General features: G+C 32.3%; 1 protein-coding gene across 1 annotated transcript; it reads right to left on the reverse strand.

Annotated features, from left to right (window-relative positions):
- Nucleotides 1-1882: 1882 nt before the first annotated feature.
- Nucleotides 1883-25378, reverse strand: LOC108781765 (aminopeptidase Ey-like). Its single transcript, XM_018549841.1, is given in 9 exon segments — nucleotides 1883-2036; nucleotides 18724-18855; nucleotides 18940-19278; nucleotides 19403-19588; nucleotides 20077-20137; nucleotides 20323-20505; nucleotides 20570-20908; nucleotides 24015-24202; nucleotides 24936-25378. Coding segments are annotated over 9 exon segments (2025 nt in total).
- Nucleotides 25379-27320: the final 1942 nt, after the last annotated feature.

The following is a 27320-nucleotide window of genomic DNA, read 5'->3' on the forward strand; positions in this document are numbered from 1 at the left end:
ACTTGCATTGTAATTGTAAACAGAGTAATTCTTAACAGAGTATAAGTATGTATGTGTTATTATGAAAAGATTGGCAGATGCTACACTGCAGTTTGACGCAGTTTCGAAATTGATTGTTAGACGAGATAGAGAAAGAATTGAATTAAAGTATCGCGGAAAGACATCTCTCTGTCGTTACCCTTTACGTAAAGCTTAATAACGCACCCGGCTGTAGCTCCGTGAGAATTTTACACGCCGTTGTGTTTCTTAGTGAATGGAACTACATGGCCTGATTATTTTAGTATTACCGTAATCGCGTCTACGTCTTAGATGAATTGGCAAGCGCAAATTTAGTTCTCTATATAACAAGGCGTGATATAATTTCCGGTTGACATCAACGCAGCATCGAAATAATAAGCATTTCTCCGTTTCTTCAGATTTATTTTTACATAACGGTCTCTTATTCAACGATGCGTTAAATAAAAATGCCGTTATACTTTCTTTTATCCATATTTAATTTAACAGAAATTACATTGTAACACTTGTGATTTTAACTGTAAAAAAACCTTGAAACATTTACCTCTGAACATTTAAAAAAAAAATCTTAAACTTACTGTAGAGAAAATTTAACAGAAAATATAAGAAATACAACTGTGAATTTAAACTTTTGTTTAAAGTAACGTTAAAATTTATTATTAAAGAGAACAAAAAGAAAAACGGAGAAATCTAAAATTTGTAAAAAATAAATATCAACACATCATCAACATATCATATAAATTTTATACGTTTAAACATTGAAAATGATCCAAGCGAGGTCGGAACGTCTGTTTATACATTTTATGTTTTATATTTTAGTTGTTTGTTTTAACTTTTATTTGCGTTTTTGTTATTAAAATTATTGTTTACAATTGTCACATTTCATGCTTTATTTTTTAATTCTATGCTGAACTTTCGTTGTTCTCTGATATAATGTTTTCGAATTTATTAAAATGTTATTACTTGATATTTTGCTGATATAAAATGCTGTTGTTTTTTATTCTATTCTATATTGATCTTACGAGAAAATGCAATGTCGCGTTCATCTGGTGGCAAAGTCACGACAAATGTTATGTCAGTTTAACATTACTTACTTTGAAATTCAAAACCACTTTAAGTATTCCAGATGCAATGGAAATAATAAAACTTCCGACTTTTTAGGATTATTTTAAAGTCAATCTTGAAATACTTCAACATTCTTCTTGAATTAATCTTTTTTATACACTTTAAAAATTACTCCAAAATATTATATTTCAAGAGTAAACTTTTAATTAATTAAAAAAATCTTAACTTTATTTAAAGTAATTTTTCCCAAGGGAACCGTTTGTATAAGAATTTAAGCTACGTATTTTTGTGCGTGAATGTACTTTTCATATAGGTTTCCAGGTGCCTTTGAATTGTGTGAAGCAAGTTTTAGCAGGTTCGCTTTTGTACGAAGGGTCAGGTACTTTTTTTTCTTTTATAACTGCCATTGTGATCATAGGGCTTTGTCTTGGATTCTTTGGACCATCAAAATAATTATGTAGGACGTTCAAACTGACGACTGGAATGTTAAAAAAATATAAATTTTTTGCATTATTGCTTGTTTTATTTGAATTTCCTACGTAATTATTTTAATGATCCAAAAAGGTTTATTATTAGATTTGTATTTATAGTTATTTTCAGTTTTATTTTTAGTTTTCAGATCTGTGTTTATCTATAGCGTTACATTTTTAGACCCTTTGACAGAATCGATTTTTCTGTGTAACTTCTGATTACAAGTATCCTATGATACCGATGATTGTCAAAACTGTTTTTGCAGCGATGTATTGTAGACTTGAGAAGTACAATAGTTGAAAGTGGTGTCCAACACCAGATCATAAACCGCCTAGTCAGTCCAATGTTTCTTTCTTACGGCTGGATCGGCAATTGTGTAAGCACTAAGCACATTCTGCGTCTTACTCTCTTCTTTCGAGCCACTTGCGGTTAAAAGTCTGTCACCTAATGGTGATGCAGCATGTAGTGCACCTTCTATTGCAGCACTACAGGACATTCTACATTTATGGGCATTAGCCTAACTATTGAATCGATGCTCACAACGTGAGTACGACTTTGCAATTGGGTTTGATGTATATACTTCTATATGTATGTATATCTATATACTTCCATATATACTTCCATATAGATATTTAATACTGTAAGACAGTATAATACTATTCTGTCAACACCTATTGAAAGGCTGTTCAGTGCAGGTAGCCAAATTTTAACTCTAAGAAGAAATCGATTGTTCGACACAATGTTTGAAACTTTATTGATTTAAAAAAAAAAAAAACATGAAAAATAAAGATTTCAAAATATTCGTAACATTACGTAGATCTTCTTTTAAATCGTTTTGCGATGTGTAACATTGTAAAGTTATGTTTTGTAGTCCCTATGTTTTTATTATACATTATCGAGACATTTTTTTAAATATCGTGACATTTTTTAATATATTAAAATAAACCAATAAAATATGATATTTCATTTACGTTGCTTATTACTTTTTGTTTTCCTGTTTTTCTCCATTTTTTTTTCTTTTATTAAAAGGACCTAAAAAGTATCTAAATTTTCAGATACTTTTTATTTATATCTATATCTATCCTAGGTAATGGTAAAAAAAACGTATCTCTATACTTATATCTAAATTTTTCCAACACAATACCTACATCTACATATATCTATAAATACCTTTCAAACGGTATTTGTTCCAACACTGGTAATATCTATAAGCATATTCAGCTTTTCGCTTCGTACACTAAGACTAATTAGTGCAGAGAGCTACCGTTAAATTATATTCAGATGTATTCTATTAGGTCGGCTTGGAGTAATTTATAATCAATTGCAACTGTTAGTAATCGACATACGAAATCGTATAAAGAAATTGGGTCATGAAATTATATCACAATTAACATTACTTATTCTAATCTCGAATTTTATATTAATTTTAATTTATAGAAGGTCCTATCATATATATTAGTTAGAAGGTACACAATTTGGAAAGTACAAAAACGGGTAAAAAAAAAAAAAGAAGATTAAAAGAGCTAGATTTGAAAATAATTGATAAACTTGTGTTATATTCTAATAGTTTAACAAAATTGTGTGTTTTCAGATTTATATCTAATTAAATTTCCAGACACTTTAGCGTTCTTTCTATACGTTTACACGGGATTTTGCAAATTTGGTTTCTCGTAATGCGTGTTCTATTTACTCTTTCGCGAAGGACACGTCGTTTTTAAGCGTCGACCATCAGCCTCATTTTCACAAGCGTGACTTTTGTCGCGTTGCCCTCATTAAAGCAGCTGGCTGCGGGTTTTACCGTTTGTTTCCTGAATACGGGATACACGTGGCATGGCCGATGGAAATTCAGGGTCGAGGTTTATGACACGAAGCCGTATTGCGTTTTCTCGCAGAATGACCTAACCGTTTGTTATCTCGCACGGTTCTCACGGTTCGCTGACCGATAAAGCTGTGTTTCGCGGCAGACAAACGACAATGTCACGCGACGAGTGAACGTCGAGGAAGCATGACATTCATTTTCAGATAGCAATTGACATCGTCAAATTTAATTTATCGTTTAACTGTTTTGTTGATTTGTCACGACAAATCAAAAGTGGTATAGATTGTAATAACATTTCCTTTTTTCTATTTGAACTGGTTGCAAAATACTTGAGCAGCGCATTATTGTCATTTTTCTAACATAATTAAAATCAATTTTTAATTTCAAAAGCTTTGGGTAACTCATCTTTTATTTTAGGCAAAATTCATGTCACAAGATTAAAAAATATTTAGATTACATGAAACACCTCTATCTATTAGATTCAAACGATTTAAGAAAAAACGAATTGCTTTTTGTAAGGTGGTCCAAAAAAAAAATTTACAAACGCTGTAATACTTTTTGCAATAAACTGTTTTTATATAGACGTAAAGTTTTTTCTAGTTAATAAGCATTTCAAAAACAATGTAAAGAACTTAGTTATTAAATCAATGATCAATTTAATTTGTTACTTACTATTTTAGATTTAATTTACGATCAATTGCGTTTTTAAGTCTGACAGTAATCGCAGTTTTTACATATAACTAGAAAATGTATTTAAAATTTATATAGAAACACTATATTATAAGAAAGAGTGGTTTTGCTGAAAGTATCTAAATATTTAATTAGACATAAATGTAAAATAAAATTATATATGTATTCATGCATGAAAAATTTTTTATCGGTATTCCAACAACCAGTTCCAACATTTTACATGTGTATGAACATACATAATTTACAATATAAATATTTATAAAAAAAATATTTATAATTATGTGTAAAAAATATATACATACGTGTGTTTATATACATTCTTCTTTCTTTAATAAAATAATTTTTTAATATAATAGAAATAATAAGAAGAAGGAGAAAACATAAGAAATAATTAAAGGGATAATCAAATTAACCAAAGAATAAAAAGACTTTTTATAAAAATAATACATATTGAAAAAGAGGATTAAAGAGTCAAAGTACAAATAAATTGTTATGCAGTATATTTGATTAAAAAAAAAACTCTATAAAATGGGCATCTTCCCGATATTTCACTCGCAACTGCAGTCGATCGTACGATTTCACATTTCTCGGGTCATTGACCGATAAAAGCGCGGCCGGCGCGCGGCGCGGCCACGTGGAGCACTGTATATAACACGGGAGGCCGGAAATATATCGTATACGCGAAACTCGCGAAACGCAGCTGCGTTTTATTCCGTGATGAACCGCGGCACGGCGGTGAAAATATATAAGCTTTAGTCTTAGTCGCAATCGCGGATATGCCGAGGCACGCCGCGTTAGGTACACGATAGTAGCCTCACGTATAGGGCGTGGCCGTGCAGTTGTACCGCGGTAGCGTAGTTATGCCGCGCGGCTTAACCGACACAGCTGCACTACCGAGATACGCGCGAAAAATGGTCCCGTAGGACGTCGGCGCGGTTGCGTGATTATGGATTGTCGCAATGAGGAAACCGCAATTCCGAGGACGAGGGTCCCGCGTCATCATCCCGCGTAAAAGCGGTGGGAAAAAAAACGTGTGGCGCGCACTTACATATTATCTATATATGGTACGTACTCGATAAATTCCGAATTTCTCGAAGTAACGCGTGAGTAAGAGGACTTGATGCTTTTCGTAACGATATTTGCTACGATAGTGGGTGGCATAACTAAAAAATTGTGATTTCTTTAATTACTTGCAAAAAAGAACAAAAACGAAAAGAGCGAACATGTACTATAAAATAGTTCGATCTGTCAATCGTATATGAATGAGCTTTTCAGAATATTTTGAAGCGAACTTCCCACGACAAACGTTTTTGCCATTCGTATTTAACGAAAAATGTAAGATTATTTTATTTGTATCGCATTAAACTTTAATATGTTGCGCATCAAATTCCGCGCCTGACTCCTAGATGACCTTTCATATATTATAACATATACTATAAATATACAAGTTGGTAAAGGACTCTTGATATAAACGTAAATAAAAAGTAAAGGGAAAGAAGTTGTAAGAGTCATATATGAAATAAAATTTAAAAAGTTAAATAAAACGCAACAGTCATGTATAATAAAACTTCATCTCACAAAATTTAGAAATGTATATCTCGGAATTTTGTAAAATAAAGTTTTATTACATGACTGTTGCGTTTTATTTAACTTTTTAAATTTTATTTCGTATATGACTCTTACAACGTCCCTTTACTTTTCATTTATATACTATAAAAATATATTTTTAATTCCTCTACAGTTATTAATTATTATATCGAAATTGTATTTTAGGCTTGTGTTTTAGGCTTGCGTGAAACAGTAAAAATGACATTTAACAATTCCAGCAACAATGTTTCTATTGAGACGACTTTTCTGGTCTTTAAAGCCTGTTCTACAATAGAGTCGCAAGTCCTAAGCTGTAAAAAATGAATCAATTATTCTTTTCTTATTCAACTATTGACTAATTTCTTACGGCTTACGACCTTACTTGCAACCTTATTGTAGACAGGCATTATTATTCAGCGCTTGATATCTGTTACGCGATTGGAATTTTTCACGGTGATGATATGCTCTAGCCGTTGGCGACTAACGGTACCTCAACAAGGTAGCCTCAACGACCTTATCTTTAAGTTACAGAGTCAAACGTAGCATAACAAGAATTTGATTAAAATTTGTATACTTAAAGAGTTATAGATGTTAGTTATGAGAAGTCGATATTAAAAAATGCACGCTGCTTTCCTAAGTACAACTGTCGCGTACAAATTTTTCAAAAGATCTTACTTGAGGGTTTGTCGTGACGTTTGTAAAAGTATCGATTAATGCACTTGCATTTTAATAAAAAGAGGATACATTTGATTTTGCAATTATCACAATAAAAGTGCATGGAATCGAAATGAAAATTAAACCTTGCAGATGCACGCGTATATTTATAATTTATGTTTAAAATAATGGTGAATAAGACGGTTACACGAGACATGGAATAGTGCCTTTAATACGCGAGGTATGGCCAGACTGTCTACTGTACGTACACCACATGTGAACACTTATCTACCTACACGCTAGCGTCAACAAGTCATGTACCTGCCTATCTTTCTACCTACTTACTCAGCTACCTACCCATCTACCCACCTATCGTTTCATCGTTTTAAAAGCTCCAAGACTGGCCGCATGTTTTCTCTACTTCCATTCCTGGCGGCAATATCAGAAAGTATGATAGAAGAGTTAGGCCATCGTAACATCATAAAGAATCTGTTGACCCTTTGGAGATACACTTTGATTGGAAGACTTAAACAGGAGATCATTCTTGATCCGTACTCTACTAGATAATCAAAAAGTTGCGTTTGCGATAAATATAATTTATAGGACAGCAGTAGAAAGAAACAGCAGTCTTGGAATTTGATCTTTTTAAGTCTATGTTAAGACCTGATGTAAGGAAAATGTACAATGGCTGTCAAAAAATTTCGGTTAATGAGTAATTTTATTATTCTGATTAGATAAAGAGATCTTTAGAAATAAAGATCTGGTATATAAGTAATTAATATATTCTAGTATTTAAAGTATTGTGCTTTTCAATTGATTACAGCAAAAATTTTATAAATTTATAATATAAACTAAAATTGATACACACACAAATTATCATAAAGTTATATGTTGGCTAGATACTTTTAACAGTTACTATATAAATAATTTTTGAAAATTTTAAGGAATTTCTATCCTGGCTTAGTAAGAAATATAGTCATCGCCAGCCAAAAATTAACGTATTATTAATAAGTTATTATATTGTATCGAAATTGCATTTTAATGTTTTATTCATTCAAAGTACTGAAATTATTTTGTTTTTTGAATTGTTATTGTAGTGATAAGTTAAACCTAAAAATAATTAGATCTTAATTTACGCGGGTGAAAATGTGCGTTCTAATCACAATTTTTCCAGATTTAGCATTTTTAAATTATTAGAGTTGCGTTTCAAGACCGACGATAGTTTGGCGCGCAATTTGAAAGGGCTACGTATATTGGTTAATTATTAATTAAATACACGTGTCAGCCTTAATAGGACGTTATTCTTACTTTGGGTAAATATTGCGAAGAATATTACTACGTTGACCCTCCATCAGAGGTCTATCGATATTCGCAGATTCTCGTAAGTGCTTTGACACGAGTACATCTCTTCATATAGAATCTCGATTGAATAACTCTCCCAGGGGCGTCTAAGATAGGCTTTCACTACAATGCCTTACTGATGAGTCCAGTAGTGGAAGCCGGGACGAAACGCCAAAAATTATGTGATATTCTTCGTAATATATTAGAATAAAATTGAAGATTTTAACGAATTTATTGGCTCGTAACCCTGTTTCTCTTTATTATTAAATGTACAAAATTAATTCTAATAACAACATTAAAAAGCCAATACGAGTCGACACGAGTTATCAGTGTGCAATTTACAATTTATTCATATAGAACATTAAACGTAGACGTTTCGACCTATGTTTTGAGGTTCTCTTTGGCACACAAAAATAAATTAAATACTAATAAAAAACGCAACGCAAACGCAATGATAGTGTAGAAAAAAATATAGCAGTGGTGGTAATGTCCAAAATGATGTCATATCTTGTTCATTAAAATGATAAATTTAATGAATGACAAGATTTGATTGTTGAAATGTAATTAGCGTACAGATTTCATTGAACATACAAATGTATGCAGGACAAAGAGGTCCTTGAATCTCTCTATAGCCAATCAACAGGTTTGAAAAATTTGTCGTACGTCAAGAGCGCACAAATGAAATAGCGGTCGACGGCTGCATTCGGAAATTTTACCTGAACACACCTAACGTATTGTTTCAATTTTGTTTAATATTCGATTAATAACAAGGATAACGGGATGTGATACGGGAGTGCAGCCGATTGACGTTTCCGAAAGCAGCCCATCGTTTATAATCGCGACACTACGAAATTATCGCATTATACTGAGCGAGGGTGCATTTTTAAACTGCTCGTTGCCTTTTTTGCGTACATAGTTCATAATTTCATTCTATTAGCATTTTGTAAAGGCAAAGCGAGGTGCGCGAAGGGCATGTAGGTAAAATTCAATGTGCTTTCTCTTCTATATTTACATGCGTTCTTATGATGCTTTGCGACGTGAATTTGTGCTCTACCCGCAATGTATATAAGTACCACAGGATCGAACCGGTAGTGGTTTATCATTTAAGGAATATTCGCAAATCGATGCACAAGAATTGACTGCGTTCGACAGAATTGAGTATTCGAGAAACATCAGTAAAGGTAAAAAAGAATTTCTAGGTCATTTCTGTAACAAGTATAGATATTGAAGCAATCTTTATAATACACTATTATTACGTTTACAAATAACGCGATCATAAAATTTTAACATCAAATTAACATATAAAGAGAGATGTATATTATACATATTATGTACATATAAATATCAAATTTAAAGTAGATACGGCTTCATAATTTATTTTAATGTGAGAAATTAATTAACTGCATGATTTGTGCAACAAATTACATGAAATGTTTGTTTCTTCATTCTGTTTATACAAATAAATTTCCCAGACCGCGCGGACGTGTGATTCGTAAAATTCAAAATCTATATTATGCAATTTTAAAGATTTTGATATGTGGAGATAAAAATTATTACATGTATACATTGTACCTTACATCTTTCCAGTGTGCATTCGTCAAAAATAAATATATACACTATTTAAAATAACACTTCATAGAATCCAGTATTTAGGAATGATTCTTTTAATAATGAAATTTTAAACGAGTTGCTTTTTCAGCAACGATAATTAAGAAATGATTAGGATTAAAAAAAGATGTTTAAATTAATTGAGAGGTTAAACTGAAAACCTTCTTAGAACTTCTCATCCGGGAATTATGATATCGAATTTAATCTCGTGTCCATTCGCATCCGAATTTCTTTCGCCAGTTTGAGTATAGCTCTGTGGGATCTCTGTTCGAAGAAACGCGCGCTTAAAATATACTCCGACTCCGACTCTTTTGCGATATAACATTTTCCACAGACTTACGATTTTCCCTATGCTTTACGGTGAGGTTCTAGTCCCAGGGTACATGTACACCACTGAAGAAGTCTATCTACGAGATCCGCCCAAGCAATTCACTTCACAGAACGGAACGGAGAACTGAACTGAACTGAACTGCACGCGCACGCGGACCACAAGCTTTCGATAGCGATAATTGCGTTCACGAAGCCGGAAGACGACGTAGATATAGGAAGGGAGCGGAAAATATCTGGCAGGAAACGCGAATTCGTAGCGAGGAAGAATGGCAAGGAGGAAAGAATGGAGTAAAAGATCTGGAAATTGTCGTCAGGGTCACGGAGCTCTTTTCCTCCGGCCCGCCGCTACGAGACTGAAGAACCGGACTCTCTCTCTTTCTCTACACCCAGGTGAACGGCGCGCGTTACCTGCGAAAGAGTGCCTTCTACTCTCCCCCTTATGGCGGGAACCCAGTGGTGAGAAAAGGAGACAGCCGTGAACGTAGGCACGGTAAAGGTGGAAGAGACACTCGAGCGGAGAGCGAGTCGCGACGACGGCGCGCTGGAGAAGGCCGAGCGGTGGGCATCGCTCTTGTTTGTTGCACGGCAACGTCGCGTCGCGGCCGGGGGTAACTCTGTACGGTACATTTAAATACCTGTCACGTGGCGGCCGGATTGCTGCAAAATGACGTCAGGACGCGAGCGTGACTCGCGACAGAGAAAGAAACGTGAATTTGCCTCACATTTCGCTCAGGAATCCGCCCAAGGTGACCGTAATGGCGGCTTTCTCGGCGTGGAGACCGAAAGAAATTATCTTTTAGGTGCTTGAAAACTTCTGCATCGTTTCTCTCGGTTGCTCGAATTTCGATTATTTTAAGATCCTTTCTCTCCCTTTTAAAATGGTTTTTACAAAGCAAATGAAAATTATTTCAACTATATCGTCACTATACAATACATTGTAAAAATAAAAATGAAGGAAGTTAAAAAAATTATTAACGGGAAAATAAATTATTCCATTTATATCAAACGTGAATTTTCTAAAAAAAATTTATAGAAATGTTAACAAGTTACTTTGCCAAAAGTTAATATATTGTCAAACACTTTTACGCCATTCGGAAATAGCATCCTAGTTTAAAACCGGTTTGTACGAGTGCGTAAACGTTCATTGAAGGATAATATCTTATTCTAGTGGATGTTTTCTCCATACTGATTCTGGTCCCATGTAGGTAGAAAATCGAAGGAATAGCCTTCTCTATTCGAGAAAACGGCCGTGAACGTAGGCATGATGGCAGGATAGCCGGTAGAACTTGGATTTATTCGTGGCGTGCTATGTCAGAGATTCTCACTGTTACCGAGAGTAGGTATGCCTTCAGAGTTATCGCAAACAGTCAAAAAGATCGTGAAAGAATCACGAATTTGTGAAATTTCTTCATATAATATAAAAATCCGTCCAGGGGGGACAGTATAAAGTTTCATAACTCCTAAAAATTCCGTTGTAGCTTAATCATTCTGTTTTTCAAAAATTGCTTTACAAAAAAAGACTTTATTTTATTATTATATATATATATATATAACCTAGAAAATTTTTATTTTTAAATGACCCATTAATCTATGGAAGAAATAATAATATTTATAGTGATATCCAAAAATTTGGCTAACTAAGTAGGACAAGCTGAGAGTCGATTAAGTTAAGTTAGGTTAAAGCATTGTTAAGTAGATATAAAACAGTAGATAGTAAAATATATTTGTAAGTTAATGTTAAAGTAATAATATATGACCAGTTATAAAAGTTAGTTACAAGATATTAATTGTAAGAAGAGTATTTATAACTCTCTCAGGGGGAGGGGGGGAATAACAAATTATTTAATCTACACTGATTCTATCTATATGCACATAAAAATATACGATTGTCTTCATAAAAGAATGCGTGCGCGTGTGTGCGAAAAATATATGATCGTTCTTGAGAGATAATGTTTGCAGTCGTTTCCCGTAAAAACAACAAACACTTTTCTTTTAATGTAATAATCTAACAGACAAGAAAAAGATCGAAATAAATAGATTTTTACAATTCTCTAACAGTGACTTTTGAGAATTACTTTTGTCAACTTTTCTATCTTCTTCTTTTTTAGCAATAGCTTCTTTTTAATCTACTAAACTGAAGCGGATAGTAAAATGTCCAGAGATAGTGGTGAGCGCGACTCGGCGCACGCTAACGGGTTAAGTAGGCGTGCGATGTGATTGCAGCAAGTAGGTATTTCACGAAAAGAGACATCGATGCTCGCGCAGGAAAGGTCGTCGAGCCAGATCGAAGCGGAGTCACGCTACATGGGTACGACGACCGCGGCCTGGCGCGGATTTCTTTTTCTTGTGCGCCTGAATGAAAGTTGTAATTGCACGCGAAGCTGGACGCGCGCGAGTCGACGTATATCACATTCAACGTTCCGCGTTTATGTGCGCCGATAATTCGGAGAGATCCGCTCTTTAAATGGACGATTAGAAATCATTGAGATCCGCTTCGTTTATTACACCGTATATCACAAGATGAAATTTGATAGTGATATCATTGAACTTGAAAAAATTAATAATGTAGCGATAACATTCGAAATTTGGAAAATATCAATTTTATCGGTTTTTTTTATCTCACAGTAAATATTTAAATAAATATCAACATGATGTATCATTTTATCTTTCTTTTATATTCGGTGTGAACAACAAAAGTAAAAAGTTTTAAGATATTTAACTATTACAATTTATTTTTTACAGATATGTTTAAGTTATATTACAATGAAAGATGTTTAATTGAATATGCTGATTCATTAATCCTTTAAAGAGAAGAGGACGTTTTTAGGAAAAAGAATGATTGCCAGCTCTGTTAAGATGTAAAAGTTAATGTGATCGAAGCAATTTATATTCAACTTTTGAGTAAAGACTGCATTTTATAACAAGAAGAATCTATTGTTTGCTTTTTAGTAATTTTTCGACTGAAAAAGAACAGAGACAAAAAATTAATGTTTCTGGGCAAACGTAAAATCCTTCAAGTGTAGTTATCTCTTATTGCTTTACTTACAAAAAGAAAATTGCATGATAAAAGTTAGTATAAAGTCTATATTTTCTTCGAGGTACGATTGCCTAATTGCTTTCGTCGAGGTTCACGTGTCGTTTTTTTTCTTCCACTCGTTCTAATTGCAACGGACGTAACACTTTTTACCAAGCGTGACTACGGCGCCAGAGTTACGCAAGAGGAACGATGGCATCATTGCTACCAACACGACTCGCCACAATTATTTTTCAGTTTTCTTAATTAACGTTCTGTCTAACGCGAACGCAGCGCATTAAAGACGACTGCGACGACGATCGAACGAAAAGTCAGAGGAACAATTGTTGCGACAGAGGAAAAAAAAAAAGTCCATAAAGCGCATCTCCGTTAGTGCTTTATCGGGTCTGCTGCACTTCGAGGCGTTCAACCCGGCGACTCGCTGCGAGCGCACGCGAGCGAGCAAGCGAACCTTTGCGCACCACGCGGCTGTTTATAAATAAAATGGAATCATCATTTTTAAATTGCTTACGAAGCTAGAAAACGTAATCAAAGGGCGCTGGCAGCGATCTGCACAGACTGCTTGGTTTCGAATAATAACATTTACTCGATCACTATTTTTTGTTCAAACGTCGGACAACTCAAATGTCGATGTGTCAACCGTTAATCGATCCAGAAGTAAGGAAGTTGGGTTCCACATGAATTGAGAGGAAGAAATATTGCGAAACGTTCAGCCATTTGTGAATTGCTGCTCCAAAGACGAAAACGGAAGTCGTTATTGCATCGAATTGTAACTGGCGATGAAAAATGGATTCGTTACGATAATTCTAAACGCAAGAAATCGTGCGCCCTCGCGAACCATTAACATCAACGCCAAAACAGGATATTCATGGAAAGAAGATCATGCTGTGCATGTAAGATCAAGTCGGTGTCGTGTACTATGATGAGCTGCTGCAACATGAGTCAAACTATCAATGGTGAATGCTATCAACGTCAATTATACTCAATTCGAATCGAGCACTCAAAGAAAAACGCCCGCAATACGCCCAAAAGACACGATAAAGTTATTCTTCTCCATGACAACGCCAGACCGCATTTTGCACAACCAGTGAAGGAAATCTTGGAGGCACTTGAATGGGATGTCTTACTTTACCCGCCCTATATTCACCAGACGTTGCTTTTATTGGATTACCATTTGTTTCGGTCGACGGCAGCATGGTTTTTCTAAGAATATATCAAAGAATGGCTCGATGACTGGATCGCTTGAAAAAAAAACCTGAATTTTTCTACCGCGGCGGAATCCATTTGTCACCCGAAAAGTGAGAAAAGGTTCTAGCGTTCGATGGACAATATTGTGAATAAAGTATCAAGTACCTTTTAGATAAAATAAGCACGAGTTTTTTTTCTTTAGCAAAAAGCAGCGAGAATTAATTCAAGCGCCTAATAAGACGCTCATTGGTCTAGATGTTACGCTTATACTCTGTTATGCATTTCATGTGCGATAGGCTTTAGTGTCAGTTCGATGTCAGTGAGTAATAATTCCCATCATTTCATATCATAACGTTACACCAGCGGAAGCTTGCAAACGTGATGTGCATTTAAACCAAGTATGGGGTGTATCGTTAGGTACGAAGTATTAGCCGTATCGATATACCGAACAAAGCATTGTCAAGCGCTCATGACAAGACATTGACCCAGGCAAAGAACCGTTTGAATACATTCGATTATGCATATACATTTACATTGTATATATAGGTAAAATTAATTTTAGAGTCAGTACTTCCGGAAGAATTACAATTCACTTCAGGATGGCAGAAAATACAAAAGCCTGAATGGTAGGGATAATCTTCTAACAATGTAATAATGTAGCTCTGTACAAAGACTTACAAAGTATTTTATTCATCAAATTGTTACGTACTTTTACTTGTAAGTTAATCGGGAGTTTATGTAACTTCAAAAATAATTTTAACACCGACAACTATATAGGCAAAGTCAAATCAAGTTGAAGATGCTTAATTTATATTTCCTATACACTATAAAAAAAATTATATATAAACTTACACAGCAATTTACTGTAAGTAGTAGCTGTATTGAGTATTTTCTTTGTGAATCTTTGGTAAAATCCCTAAATTCTGGATAAGTTGGATTTACTGGAAAGTAATGAAAGGTAAATTATTTCTCTATTATTAGCTAAAATACGTAAAAGTTATCGTTCAGCTGTTGAGAAATAGAAACCTTATGTCAGTATTGTTTGATAAATTAAAACTCCCAGATGTATCGTAGACACAAAACAATTCTCGCAGACAGTTTTGTACATGGGATAATATAAAATGATTAGGAAGCTTGGATTGGGCATCGATCTTGGCACAAGACACCATTCGTCCAGGTTGTCCAGGTTGACGCTCAGACGTAGTCGTTTAATGCTCTTCTATATCGCTTGTTTGGCCGCGTACGAGCCGAGGCTTCTCCTTGAGATCCGCGCGCCGCCACGCCTCGTTTTGCCTCGCACGGCGTGTCCTACAAAACTCGTGGGGAATTAAACATCGAAGCATTTACGACGTCCTCTTTATCCGCTAGCGCACGTACACGCGCGTATGCCGCGTGCGCGTATGCCGGTTTCACTGAGGGACGTCGAACGGAGAATGAGATGCATATAGCTGCATTCCACGCGCGGTTGCGATCGTTCCTATCGTCGCGTCGATTGACCATTACGGATATCGTAAGAAATGTATCACTCTTTCCAGGAGCTTTTAGTTACATACTAAAGTCTGAAATGATATCTCTGAAGTCGCGAGTTCGTTCAATCAATTAGTATCACTTCTCTCTCTCTCTCTCCCTCTCTCTCAGTCTTAAAACTATATAATTTATAAATCAAATAATACAAAATTAGAGTTGTTACAGTCCAGCTGGTTGACATACGCTGATATTTTTTATTTCTTTATTACGTAAATTACTAAATCACGCATAAATTAAAGAATTCAATATTATATAATTAGATTTCGCTCGGGTTTTGCAATGCAAAGTATAGAGAAAAAAACGGTCAACTGATACACAAGGACAAATGAAGTAAAATAAAATGCGTTATCTAAAATTTCGAACAATATACAGCAGATTATGGAGTCAAAGAAGAACAAAATTGTAAAATTATTTCCAAATAAATGTTTGTGTTTATTGTAAAACTGCCGGTGTAGCAGGAAGGTGCAGCGCTACGAATTTCTCGCAGCAGCGGACGCATACTAAATTTTCGATCGACGAGAATTTACAGTAGCGAGACACGTATATACGTCTATGGGAGTAGGTGACAATGACGATGCCATAAGTATGCGAAAGAGAGCCAATGAAGCAGGGCCGATGGAAGCCGTAGTCTGTGATCAGCAGGAAGCTGTCTGGTGTAACGGTACCGGAGCGCGGCGGCTATTCCGCTTGCGGACGCCTCGCGCCTGAGCCGATATCGTCATGTCGTCACATGCCGATAAATATGAAGAGGAGTACAGACTTTGTCGCGGGACTTGTTCCCCGAGTGGCATGTCATCTAGATGGCAAGCATGAGAGTCGGACTGATTTATGCCAGGCTAGCACAACACAGACATGCAATTTTATCGCATTTGAGAATAACTGATACAAATGTTAACGTCATATGAGTTTGGTTACAAAAATATATTTATTATTCTATTAAAAATTAGTATTATCCTTTTTGATAATAAAGTATCGTCAATATTTTAATTTAGTTAACTTCTTATTATTTTCTAATATTCAATTCACTATTGAATTATTTCATACTTCGATGTCCGCCAAAGAGTTGTTCAGGATTGAGAAAAATACCGATCATTTCGTAGGTCCCTCAATCAAAATAATCTGCAAAGCTGGTATTACGTTAACCATTGTTGACACTCACAATCGCACGATTAGTAATCCAGGAATAAGATTCGTATGCTATTTCCCGATATCTCACCATTAACAATTACTTCATCGACGTGTATGAAAATAACAGTTATAATGTTTAACACATAACGCGGTTGAAGGTTTTTATTTCACACGTTTGAATTTGCATGTTTTAATCATTTGTGTTTAAACCTTATTAATGCCATTAAAGTGACAATCAGTATAGAAGAGAATAGTAATTGGTAGTTAAATAATCATTCTTTCTATTTAGAATATCCTGTACACCCTGTCAGAAAAAATTAATTTCCATGCGATTGATCGATACTGCGCGGATGGTGTTTTTTTACAGAATGTAATAGAAGAAATATTTCTCGACTTGCATCACGCATAAAGTCGTCATTGTCTTATAAACTTTTTAAGGATCAATGCTTTTCTCAATAGGAGAGGATAAGAACTTCCTCGATCCCGAGATGATTCATATCGCGCGTAAAGCATGATACAATGGTTTGAAATGCAAGCGGGACGGAGCGCAGCGGGCTCATCAAGGATACGACCGAGCTATACCGCACGGCGTAATGTGGGTAATACGTAATGAGGACTTTACACATTCCTGAACGTTGACCGGTTTCTCTGCTCGTCTCTTTCGCGCTTCTACTCCGGGGAAGACTTCTCTATGTTCGCGTCTCGCTTCAATCCTTTCTCCACTCTGCCTCGTCTCGCCGGCTTTGAGTCCAGTTCAGCGCGCGTGAATTCACGGACCGTCGGTAATTCACACCGAAACGATCATTAGTTCAGGCACTCACAACTTGTACGTTGCGCTGCTTTGTCCGTGCCCTTGTTGCAGATTAAATACGTTAACAATTATACACAATTATACATGAAAATTGTATCGGCAAGACGTAATGTATCTTTAATTGCACGAACTTTGCTATTAAAGTAATAGTTATGCAAAATATCGAATAAATGTCTGATATTTTGCACGACTGAAATATTTTCATGAAAAATGTTTCTTGATTTCTTTCTTCCTTGAATTCCCCTCACTACTGATTTTTCATTATTACTTTCTATCAGACTCGAAAAGACGATTCTGACACGCTCTACGAAGAATTCGCCATTCAGTTTTAAAGATTGGCCGCAATCTAGCTTGAATCCGGCTTCGCCTTTTAAGTTTCATTATAACGCTTATACACTTGTATGTAGTGTTTCGCGCGCCTGAATGTGTAAAGATGCACACAGTAACGTCGAGGTATGACAAACTTTAGGTGATGGAGGCAACAGTACCCTGTGGAATATAATTATACGTAGTGTACCCCATGTTGATTATAATCAATGTAAATTTCGTTGGATAACAACGGACTGTCGAGAAAAAACTGAACGTTTCTAGTCTGTTTGTGACTGTTCATAATTATTATATAGAAAAAGAACAAGGCAAGTCATATATTTAGATTATTATACAAAAGAGAATGAATTTAACTGAATAGTAAAATCCATGAAGAGAGATATATACGAGAGATATGAAATGAAAGTTTCATGAACGTAAAATACACAAGGAGTGACTCCTAGTGCCCTTTTCTTTCCAAGTTTGTATTTGATTTATACAGGAGTTCTTTGTTATTTAAAATTATTATACATGTTGTACATCTCATTATTATAAACGTGAAATCATTTTTATTGAGACACTACAAGAAATAATTACATAAATGTGATTGAATGATTATTTTTTTCAAATAATGAGCTATTCGCAATATATGCATCATTTTTTTAATCAAATAAATTCATCTAAATGTTTACTTCTAAAATTATCAAACATATACCTTTGTTCCGTAATTTGAAGATTACGTAACGATATTTTGCTCGAAATGTGAGCAGATAGTAAATATAATTTGTCCCTCAGGCAAATGTTTATCTAAAACAGATTAATTTTCGTCAGTAATCTATTAGTAATAATAATAAAATATGTACATACAACTTTTTTTGTACGATAACAATTCAATAAGTATTAACTTTAAATAAAAAGATTTCTGTGTACAATTATGAGTTAATTAAAACAAGATATTATATTCATCGAGAGAAAATGTATAAAGGAAAATATTCTTAATAATAAAAAATTGAATATGCATAAGCTCCATGAAATCATTTATTTTACCTCTTCAAGGGACAACACGTGATCAAGAAGTACATGGGGAGCACCAATAACAAATTTTTCTGTTTTTGAGTATCGTATAAGATGTTGCATTAATATTCTCACCTGAAACAGATTATTTTAAGGTTTGATATAAATAATAATAAATAGATAAAATTATAATTTACCTCATCAAGTTTAAACGAAGAATATATGTGGTTAATCATAATAATAAATGTTGCAACTGTACTAACTTCCCTATGAACAAGATGTTTTTAATTGATACGTGTAATATTCATTATACTTATATTAAAGAAGATGTATATAAAAAAATGATATTACCTTGGTTTTATTTTGTCATAATTATCTTTTATGTAATCAAATATTACATTTTCTTTTGCGTTTTTTGCAACAACGTACAAGAAACGATTAACACGTTTTCTGGTTAGCATATTTGCATCCTCACATTGATTTCCAGAATTACAATTTTCTGATGCATTATTTGTTAGGTTAATATAATTGTACATAGCATAAGCAGATCTACTGCAAGATACATATTTCATTATTGTCGTATCATTAGAATCTTTCCATTCTTTCAACATAAACAACCAAGCTTCGTCATTAGAGTCAGAGAACGAAAGACCGTTACAAAATACCCATTTTTTCCACCATGGTGAAATTCTATTTCCAAAAAATGAAACAGTCTATTAGAAAATTTATTTTTTATAATCTTGTATCTTGAGCAAATAATTTAACAGCTAGATAGAAAGAAACGTATAACATAAAAAATTGTAAAATTTATTACTTGTGCGAATGAAGATTTTCAAGATGATATTTCAACATAAGATAGGCATTACGTATACAATGCATTACGTTGAAAGTACATAACCATCTTGCAGCTTCTTGTCTTAAAGATTTAGTAAGGTCGTCATCCACAATATTTTCTTGAAACCCAATCTTATGAAGGAGTTTGATCAAAGCATATTTTATAGTTCCCTAAAAATTGTTAAATAATATACATTTTATATTTTTTAAATATGTTTTTAAAAGGAATTAAATGTAAATAGTCGCACACATGCGCGCGTGCACTTATTTTCTTATATTTTTCTATTATTTTCTTAAAAATAAAATGCGAATATACAAAGTACAATTTTAAATCTTGTCAAAAATAAACTCGGAGAGAAAAGGGCACTAGGAGTTAAGCGCAGATAAATTTACGCAAACGCTGATATATATCAAGCAAAACCTATAATTTATTACAATAAGGTTCATTTTTTAGCCATCAAACACAATGTAAATTACATAAATAAATTATAAATGAAAAATAACATAAAGGATCAAAAAATGATTAACCACAATGAGCTCCCCCACCACCGCCTATATTTAAAAATTCATATCTCGTTAACCATTGCGAAAATTGCAAAGTGGTACAGGATTTTTCAAATTAGTGAAGTCCATACTACCCTTATGCGATAGAATTTTTCATTACTTGTTAAACACCCTGTATATTATATTTTTTGAGATTTGCTTGAAATAATTTAATTGAAAACAACATTTTATATGAACTACATTAAATAAATACATTCTTATTGCGATATATATTAATATTATTATATAATGTTATATGTACCAGGAAATCATTACTTTCTGGAAACATAGAGTAAGGTGATATATATTCAAGACCTTTGAACATAGGAAACCATGCTACATAATCTGTTTCGTACTGTAGATATTCCGCAAGATTAAGAAATACGGACAATTGAAGTTGTCCAATATTAAGAAAATAAAAAGCATCATCAATAAGTTGAGCACGATTGAGAACATGTATATTTGTATAATTATTGATATCATTCAAGTAATTTGCAATGTTTCGCCAATTGTCAGTTTCATAATTAACGCGATAATATCCTGTTAAAAAAATATAAAATATTTTAAAAAGTAAATATAAATATAATTTGTTAAAAATATTTACCAGCTTGTTCTACATTGAGTATTATCCAATGAAAATTGCTATCGATTATATAATTAGTATATGATTTAGTGCGATCATTGGTTGGCTTTAGCCATATGACATCAGGATCCCTATACATTTCAAAATCGTGTTTCAATGTAACTCGTGTAACAGGTATCCATGGCTTTGTTTCATGCCGCAAATAATTATCTTCCACCGAAATCACCACTGATTTAGAATCATTCTTTGTCATTTTTAACACAGGACGTTTTGATGAATAAATCCAACTATCCATCATATCCTCTACATCAAAGCTATCCAGTAAATAATTTTTATATAAATATAACTGTATATAGAGGTCTCAGAACTTTTGTCCCAGAATTCTCATGGGTAGATAGAGTTGATTAAACGGACTTAAAGAGTCTTGTGCCATTTTGCAATTTTCGCAATAGTTAATGAAATATTTTTAAACATCGTTGAATAGTACGGTTACTGCCAAATATATATATATATATATATATGCAGCGAAATGGACTGTCTACTGTACACCATTGCGTTGATGGATGCGCAAGGAGTTATTTATTTATTAGACAACAAACGCGCAACCTTGCTTGGCAATGCTGAAAAAGAAAATACCTACTCGCGTTGGGTGGTCATATAATGCTGCGCGTTTGCATTTAGCGGTAAGCCGAGTGGATGCGCGTTTATTAAACGATTTTTAGAAATTAATAACTTTGTTAACTATTGCAAAAGTTGTAAAAAGTTGTACATGTAATTATATAATATATAAAGTATTTTTTACCGGCGATAAGATACTGTAGATGAATTCATTGTTTCCTGCAGAACATTCCAAAAATGAATGGGTGATGCCGTACTAAAAAAGAAAAAATGCAAAAGCCGTAGGAAGGTAAAAAATAATATTTTAATTGTTGAAAAGTATTCATATATATAATTTGTTTTATATCAAACCTCTTTGTAGAAAATAAATCTATCGCCTCTTTCGAAGAGATCCAGAATTTATCGGGATTCGTCGAGCTAAGCAAGAAAAACGTATTAATTATATTATAATTATAATATTATCAGACATAAAAGGATAGAAGATCAAGTAATTAAGAGAAAATTTAAGAAACTGATAAGAATAGAATATAACATGAATTTGTTTTGGTTAAATTCATTTTAACTCTTTCTCTATTCAATCAACCATAATATAGAAAAAGAAGAAGGAAACGATTATCTGTATCATTCCCTCTCTCTCATTTTTATTAACCACATTTGATATAGTGTTTAAACTTTTTGTTGCATAGGCCTAGGAATAGTGCGAATTTCTTTTATACATTAAAGAATACCATTTACAATGTCTGCTCAACAAAACATGACAGATATACTTATAATGTATATGTATAAAAATATAAATCAACCTTATTCTATATCGGTCATATTGGCATTTTATTAATTTTTTTGGATTTATTCATCTGAGCCTATTGATTATCTTGTTAATTTTAATATAAATAAAAAATATAATATGAAAAATAAAAGAAATACACTTTATGATCTACTTATTTTACGAATATTATTTCTCATATTTATTAAGTTTGATTTTTTAAATTAATCCTTAGTTATTTGTTACAATACTTACTACTTATCTAGAAAGCTCTTCACAGCACTATCAAACACTTCGGTTTGAACTGCATATCGTAACATACGCAATAAAGCAGGTCCTATGGAAATATACATAATAAAAAAGGTAATTATTTAATATAGGAGAACCTTCAGTCCTAATAATGAACTTGGTCTTCATATATGTCGTCAAAGTCATGATCCCGAGTGATCTTGAGAAAGCTACAACTATCGCTTATTATTCTTTAAAAAGTTATTAACGAATAAAGTCACATGTATTTAGTCACATCTGTTTAGTATAACTGGTTTAAAAAACCGATTATGCCTATCAATATTTATAACTTTCCACGCAAAACGAGGTTCAATTCAAGTCTATTTGTGTAGTTTTTTGATAACAGAATAGCTCTTTATAAAGTAGGGAGGGGGGGATGGAACTTGCTGTGTCCATGCTGTTCTACATATAACATAATGTATTTCCGAAACTTTTCAAATTCTCTTTTTTTGTTAAGAACTTCAAATGAACAATGGCTAAACTCTTCTGAAGATCATTCGAGGATCATGGTTAATATATAGTATCGTATAGTATCATGGTCATCATAGGGCTGATTTCTTTTATATTAAGCAATACCAAATCTTATTAGATCGTGAAAGTTTAAATTAATAAATACCAATGAAAACATGCCATAAAACTAGATCTCGAGTGCTGCTATACAATGCGTGTGAATTTATATACTAATACGTTTGTAAATTTTTAATTGCTCGCTGAATTGTTTTTTCAGACTTGAAATGCAACACGACTAACTTACCTCAGTGTTATCACGAGTTAAATTGACTAATAATTTAACAATTTTGATGTACTTTGCGCATTTTTCGATTTTCAAGTTTGATAAAACAATTCAGCGGGCAATTAAAAATCTACAAACATAGTATATAAATTCATACGCATTATATAATACATATAAAAGCACTCGAGATCTAGCTTGACCAATGTTCTCTCTACGGTATGTCATATCGGTATCTCATCTCATATATTAAATTACCATTAATTTTACAAGAAAAAATAAATGATTTTCAAATAATTTTTTTTCTTGTTTCTTTTTGCTTTTATATAAGTATAGTATAAATTAAAGTCTAAATGACGCGTATTTAATTCTTTAAAGTTGTTCTTGTTATTTACATTTTGCAATTTATGGACAAAAATATTAAACCTAATTTTTTAAATTCTACCTTTCAAATAATATTCAAAAGAGAAAACTGAATTGAGGTCAGAGGAAGTCTTGACTTCCGATGCAACGGGCTTCATGACGGAATCTAAACGAAGTGATTCTTGTTGAATTTGAACTACAAATAAATCCCATATATGAAATTTTGGATATATCTAAAAATGAAATTCTTGTATGATTAATTGATCGATGAATAATAAAAATTGATATTTGCATTATTTATATATTATATGTTCATATAATACATTAGCATTTTTTCTTATTGCTATCGTTAAAATTATACATTTGTTGAAGAAAAACAATCAGTATTTTTGATGGATAAATGTAATTTTTTTAAATTTAAAAACTTTCTATCATTAATTATGTATCGTATTAATAAGAAATATTGTTTCTACGACATTAGAAGCAAGCTTCATAAAGTACTTTTACTTTTATAATAATTTTTTTGTTCATTTAGTTTATTTAGTTCATTTAGTACATTTTTGGTACATAAATGATGCAGCGCCAAAAGTATTATATTTACTTTTATAATAATTTTTCTATTCATTTAGTTTATTTAGTTCATTTAGTACATTTTTGGTACATAAATGATGCAGCGCCAAAAGTATTATAATAATTATGAGAACCAACTTTATTAATAGCATCTGCTGCAAGTATCGTTGTCAGACCTTCATACAGCCACGCATCAGACCACCAAAGAGGGCTAATGAGATTACCATACCATTGATATGCTATTTTTTGTGCTATTAGACGCGCGACGTCTACTTTGCGTCCAACAGATTCGAATTCTTCATTACAGATAATAGCTGATTCCCTGAAAATCATTTGTCAATTTAATATCATTTTTTAATTTTTATCAAATAGTCCAGTCACTTTAGGATATTTAAAACACAAAAAGGTAAAAGTTTCGATTACGGGTATGACCAGTAAAGAATTTTGTAGAGAATTTTATTACCTTTTTTTTTTATTATGGGCCTACTTTGGCCGTAAAATTGATAGGAAAGATAATCGCGAAAAACCGAATTTAAGAATTTTTATGTAATTAAAATGATTTGAAACAAAGAGAGTGCAAGTTAATTATTTAAATTATATAAATTTCTTTATTGCAATTTCTTTTATTTAATCTGCACATCCTTATATTATGTAAAACATTAAATTAATACGTTTTCATTCACATTCTGTCTAATATCTTTTAAAATAAGAGCACGTATTTTCTTTAAATATCCTTTTGATTTTTTTATGTACAAAACATATTATATTAAAATATTTATTCTTAAAGTTATTATTTTTAATAAATTTTAATAGTTTGTTCTTTTATTTCTCTCTCTATTATCTATACATTATTTACGTTAAAAATTCAAAACTTTCTTCTGTCCACGAGGGCACAAATTACGGAATACGTGCCAGCGAAGAAGTATGTATTATAGTGTTTTCTGAAGTTAATACATAAAAAATATATCACAGTGTTCTATAATTAAGCAAATAATTAATGATATTAATACAATAACTTAACGTTTAACATTCTTCCTTTTAATTATATAAATTACCTATAATAAATAAGTCCCCAATATTCCACACCATTGCGTAGGAAATTTGGTATTACAACATGGTCCACTTTTGGAAGCTTTTGGAAACATAGCCATTCAGATTCGAAATATAAACTTATATTCTGAATAACTTTTTGTGCAAATTCTGTATCGAGTGCCGATTGTAGTGTACGATGTATAAATTTTATTTCTTTGACAGAAGTCCTAGGAAATTGGGTCAGCATGATCGCCACAAGATAAGTGGACATTACGGGAGTTTGATGGAAGTGTGTCCATTCCATGGTATTACTAACTCTACTTGTATTTCGTACTGGCATATTCGACAGTACCATATAATGATCAGAATGCTTTATAGAAATGTTAAAAGTTGCCTTAAATGATGGGTTATCGAAACATGGAAATACATGTCGAGCACCAATTGGATAACATTGTGTCGCAAGCATCCACCTGTAAAATTTCAATGATATTCACAAAACTGACAAATATACTTTGATATTATTCAATATTGTTTTTTTGGCACACATTAGAAATTATTGAGATATACGATATGTGCACATGTAATTAAACAAATTGCGAATAAAAAAAATATTTTAACATAATAATAGTATAATAATTTATTACTACATTACTATAGAGCATATTATACTTTTATTATAATATGATGTCTTTTTTCTATATGAAGGCGCCAAAAAGATAGGAATGAAAATTACCGCCGATTTTTTAAATTAAATTGTATGACTTTTTTTTCACAATAAGATTTCTCTAATTATTCTGCATATGAAAGTATTGAAGCAGAAATATCAAAAAATCATTTTATATTATATTATATATAATTGTAAAAACCATTGATTTATATGAAACATTTTATCATACTCTTTATTCTGACGTCAAATTGATGTCAAATATTAAGTATTTCGTAAACTACTAATTTTTTAATAATTGTTTGTATATCTTAATTTCTTCATAAATGAAATAATAATAAAGTGAATCAATTGGTGTGTGTAGAGAAAACACATAGATGCTTTGTTTAAAATATTATTCATTGTGTCTTTTATGTTTTTTCTAAAGTAGAATGTGTTTTCTTTGTACTAATTAATTTATCTCATTATTTTGTTCACAAAAGTATTAAAGAACAATTATAAAAAGATAAAAGTTAACGAGATATTTAATATTTCATATCACTATATATTATACTATAGAATATAATGTAAAATATTTTGTAAACTATTAGTTTATTGATATTTCTTAAAATTTTTACATTTGAAATAATTGGAAAGATCACATTATTATTATGTAAAAGAGTCAGACAAATTTATTCATTTAAAGGAGCGGAGGTGACTTTCAAAATACAAGTTTTGAAGTAAAAATCATGAAGTAAAACGACGTCTGAAACACACACACACACACAAATATAAATTTATTTAATTCAAAATATCTATTCTTTATAATCAATACAGCGACAATCATCTTCCGTTAGACGGTCACAGTAATTTAAATTTTTGAAATGTTGTCAAATGACTTAAAAAAATATGGAAATCTCAAACAATATCATCTATTTAACTTACTTGATTTATTTTTTACTATTATATTATACTATATATGTTGTTTCCAACACTGAAATTATAATTAAAAAGTAAAAAATTTGAAAATTTCAGAAATTTGAGTTCATGATTGTCATATAAATTAACAAAAAGGTTATTAAATATGATTCGCTTTAACAGCAAACGACTCGAAATCAAAGCATTGTGCAATTATAATCCTACTTTGAATAAAATATTTAAAATATTTTTTTAAACAGATTCTTCGTTTTATGCAATTTTTAATTCAAAATTTATGAATTGCACGCACATATTAACATTTACTTACTCATTATCTCGAATCAAACTTTTATAGCGCATCTCAAAAAAGTTTTCTTCATTATTCTCCAGAAAAGTAGAGAATGTTAATTTTAACGTATAATGTCCCTTTATTAGGTCTCTTTTGAAAGAGATAGCATACATATGATCAATAATGTTGTATGTAACGATAGCCGGTTCATTTGCATATGTTGAATTTCTTTTATACGCAGCGATTGTATATAATTCTATATATGGTCTTTGTGCGTGCAAATATATTTCACGCGATGTAAAAAGCAGTCTGAGGAAGATAAGGCAAGTACCATTAAACAATATTTTGTTACTTTCTTCATCCTGTTGTTCTAACGTAATCTCATAATGGTCTGGTCTCACGAAATTCGGTAAACGAAGTGCGTACAAGCTCTTAGGAAAATCTTGTTTCATATAATCAGATTTCGAATAGTTTAATATTAGTATAAGTAATAACAGTTTTGAGAGATTCATGCTGCGATCTTCGATTTATTTTATCTGTAAAAATGTTTCTTCATTA

The sequence above is a fragment of the Cyphomyrmex costatus genome, unplaced genomic scaffold (assembly GCF_001594065.2).
Source record: "Cyphomyrmex costatus isolate MS0001 unplaced genomic scaffold, Ccosl1.0 scaffold907, whole genome shotgun sequence".
NCBI classification, from domain to species: domain Eukaryota; kingdom Metazoa; phylum Arthropoda; class Insecta; order Hymenoptera; family Formicidae; genus Cyphomyrmex; species Cyphomyrmex costatus.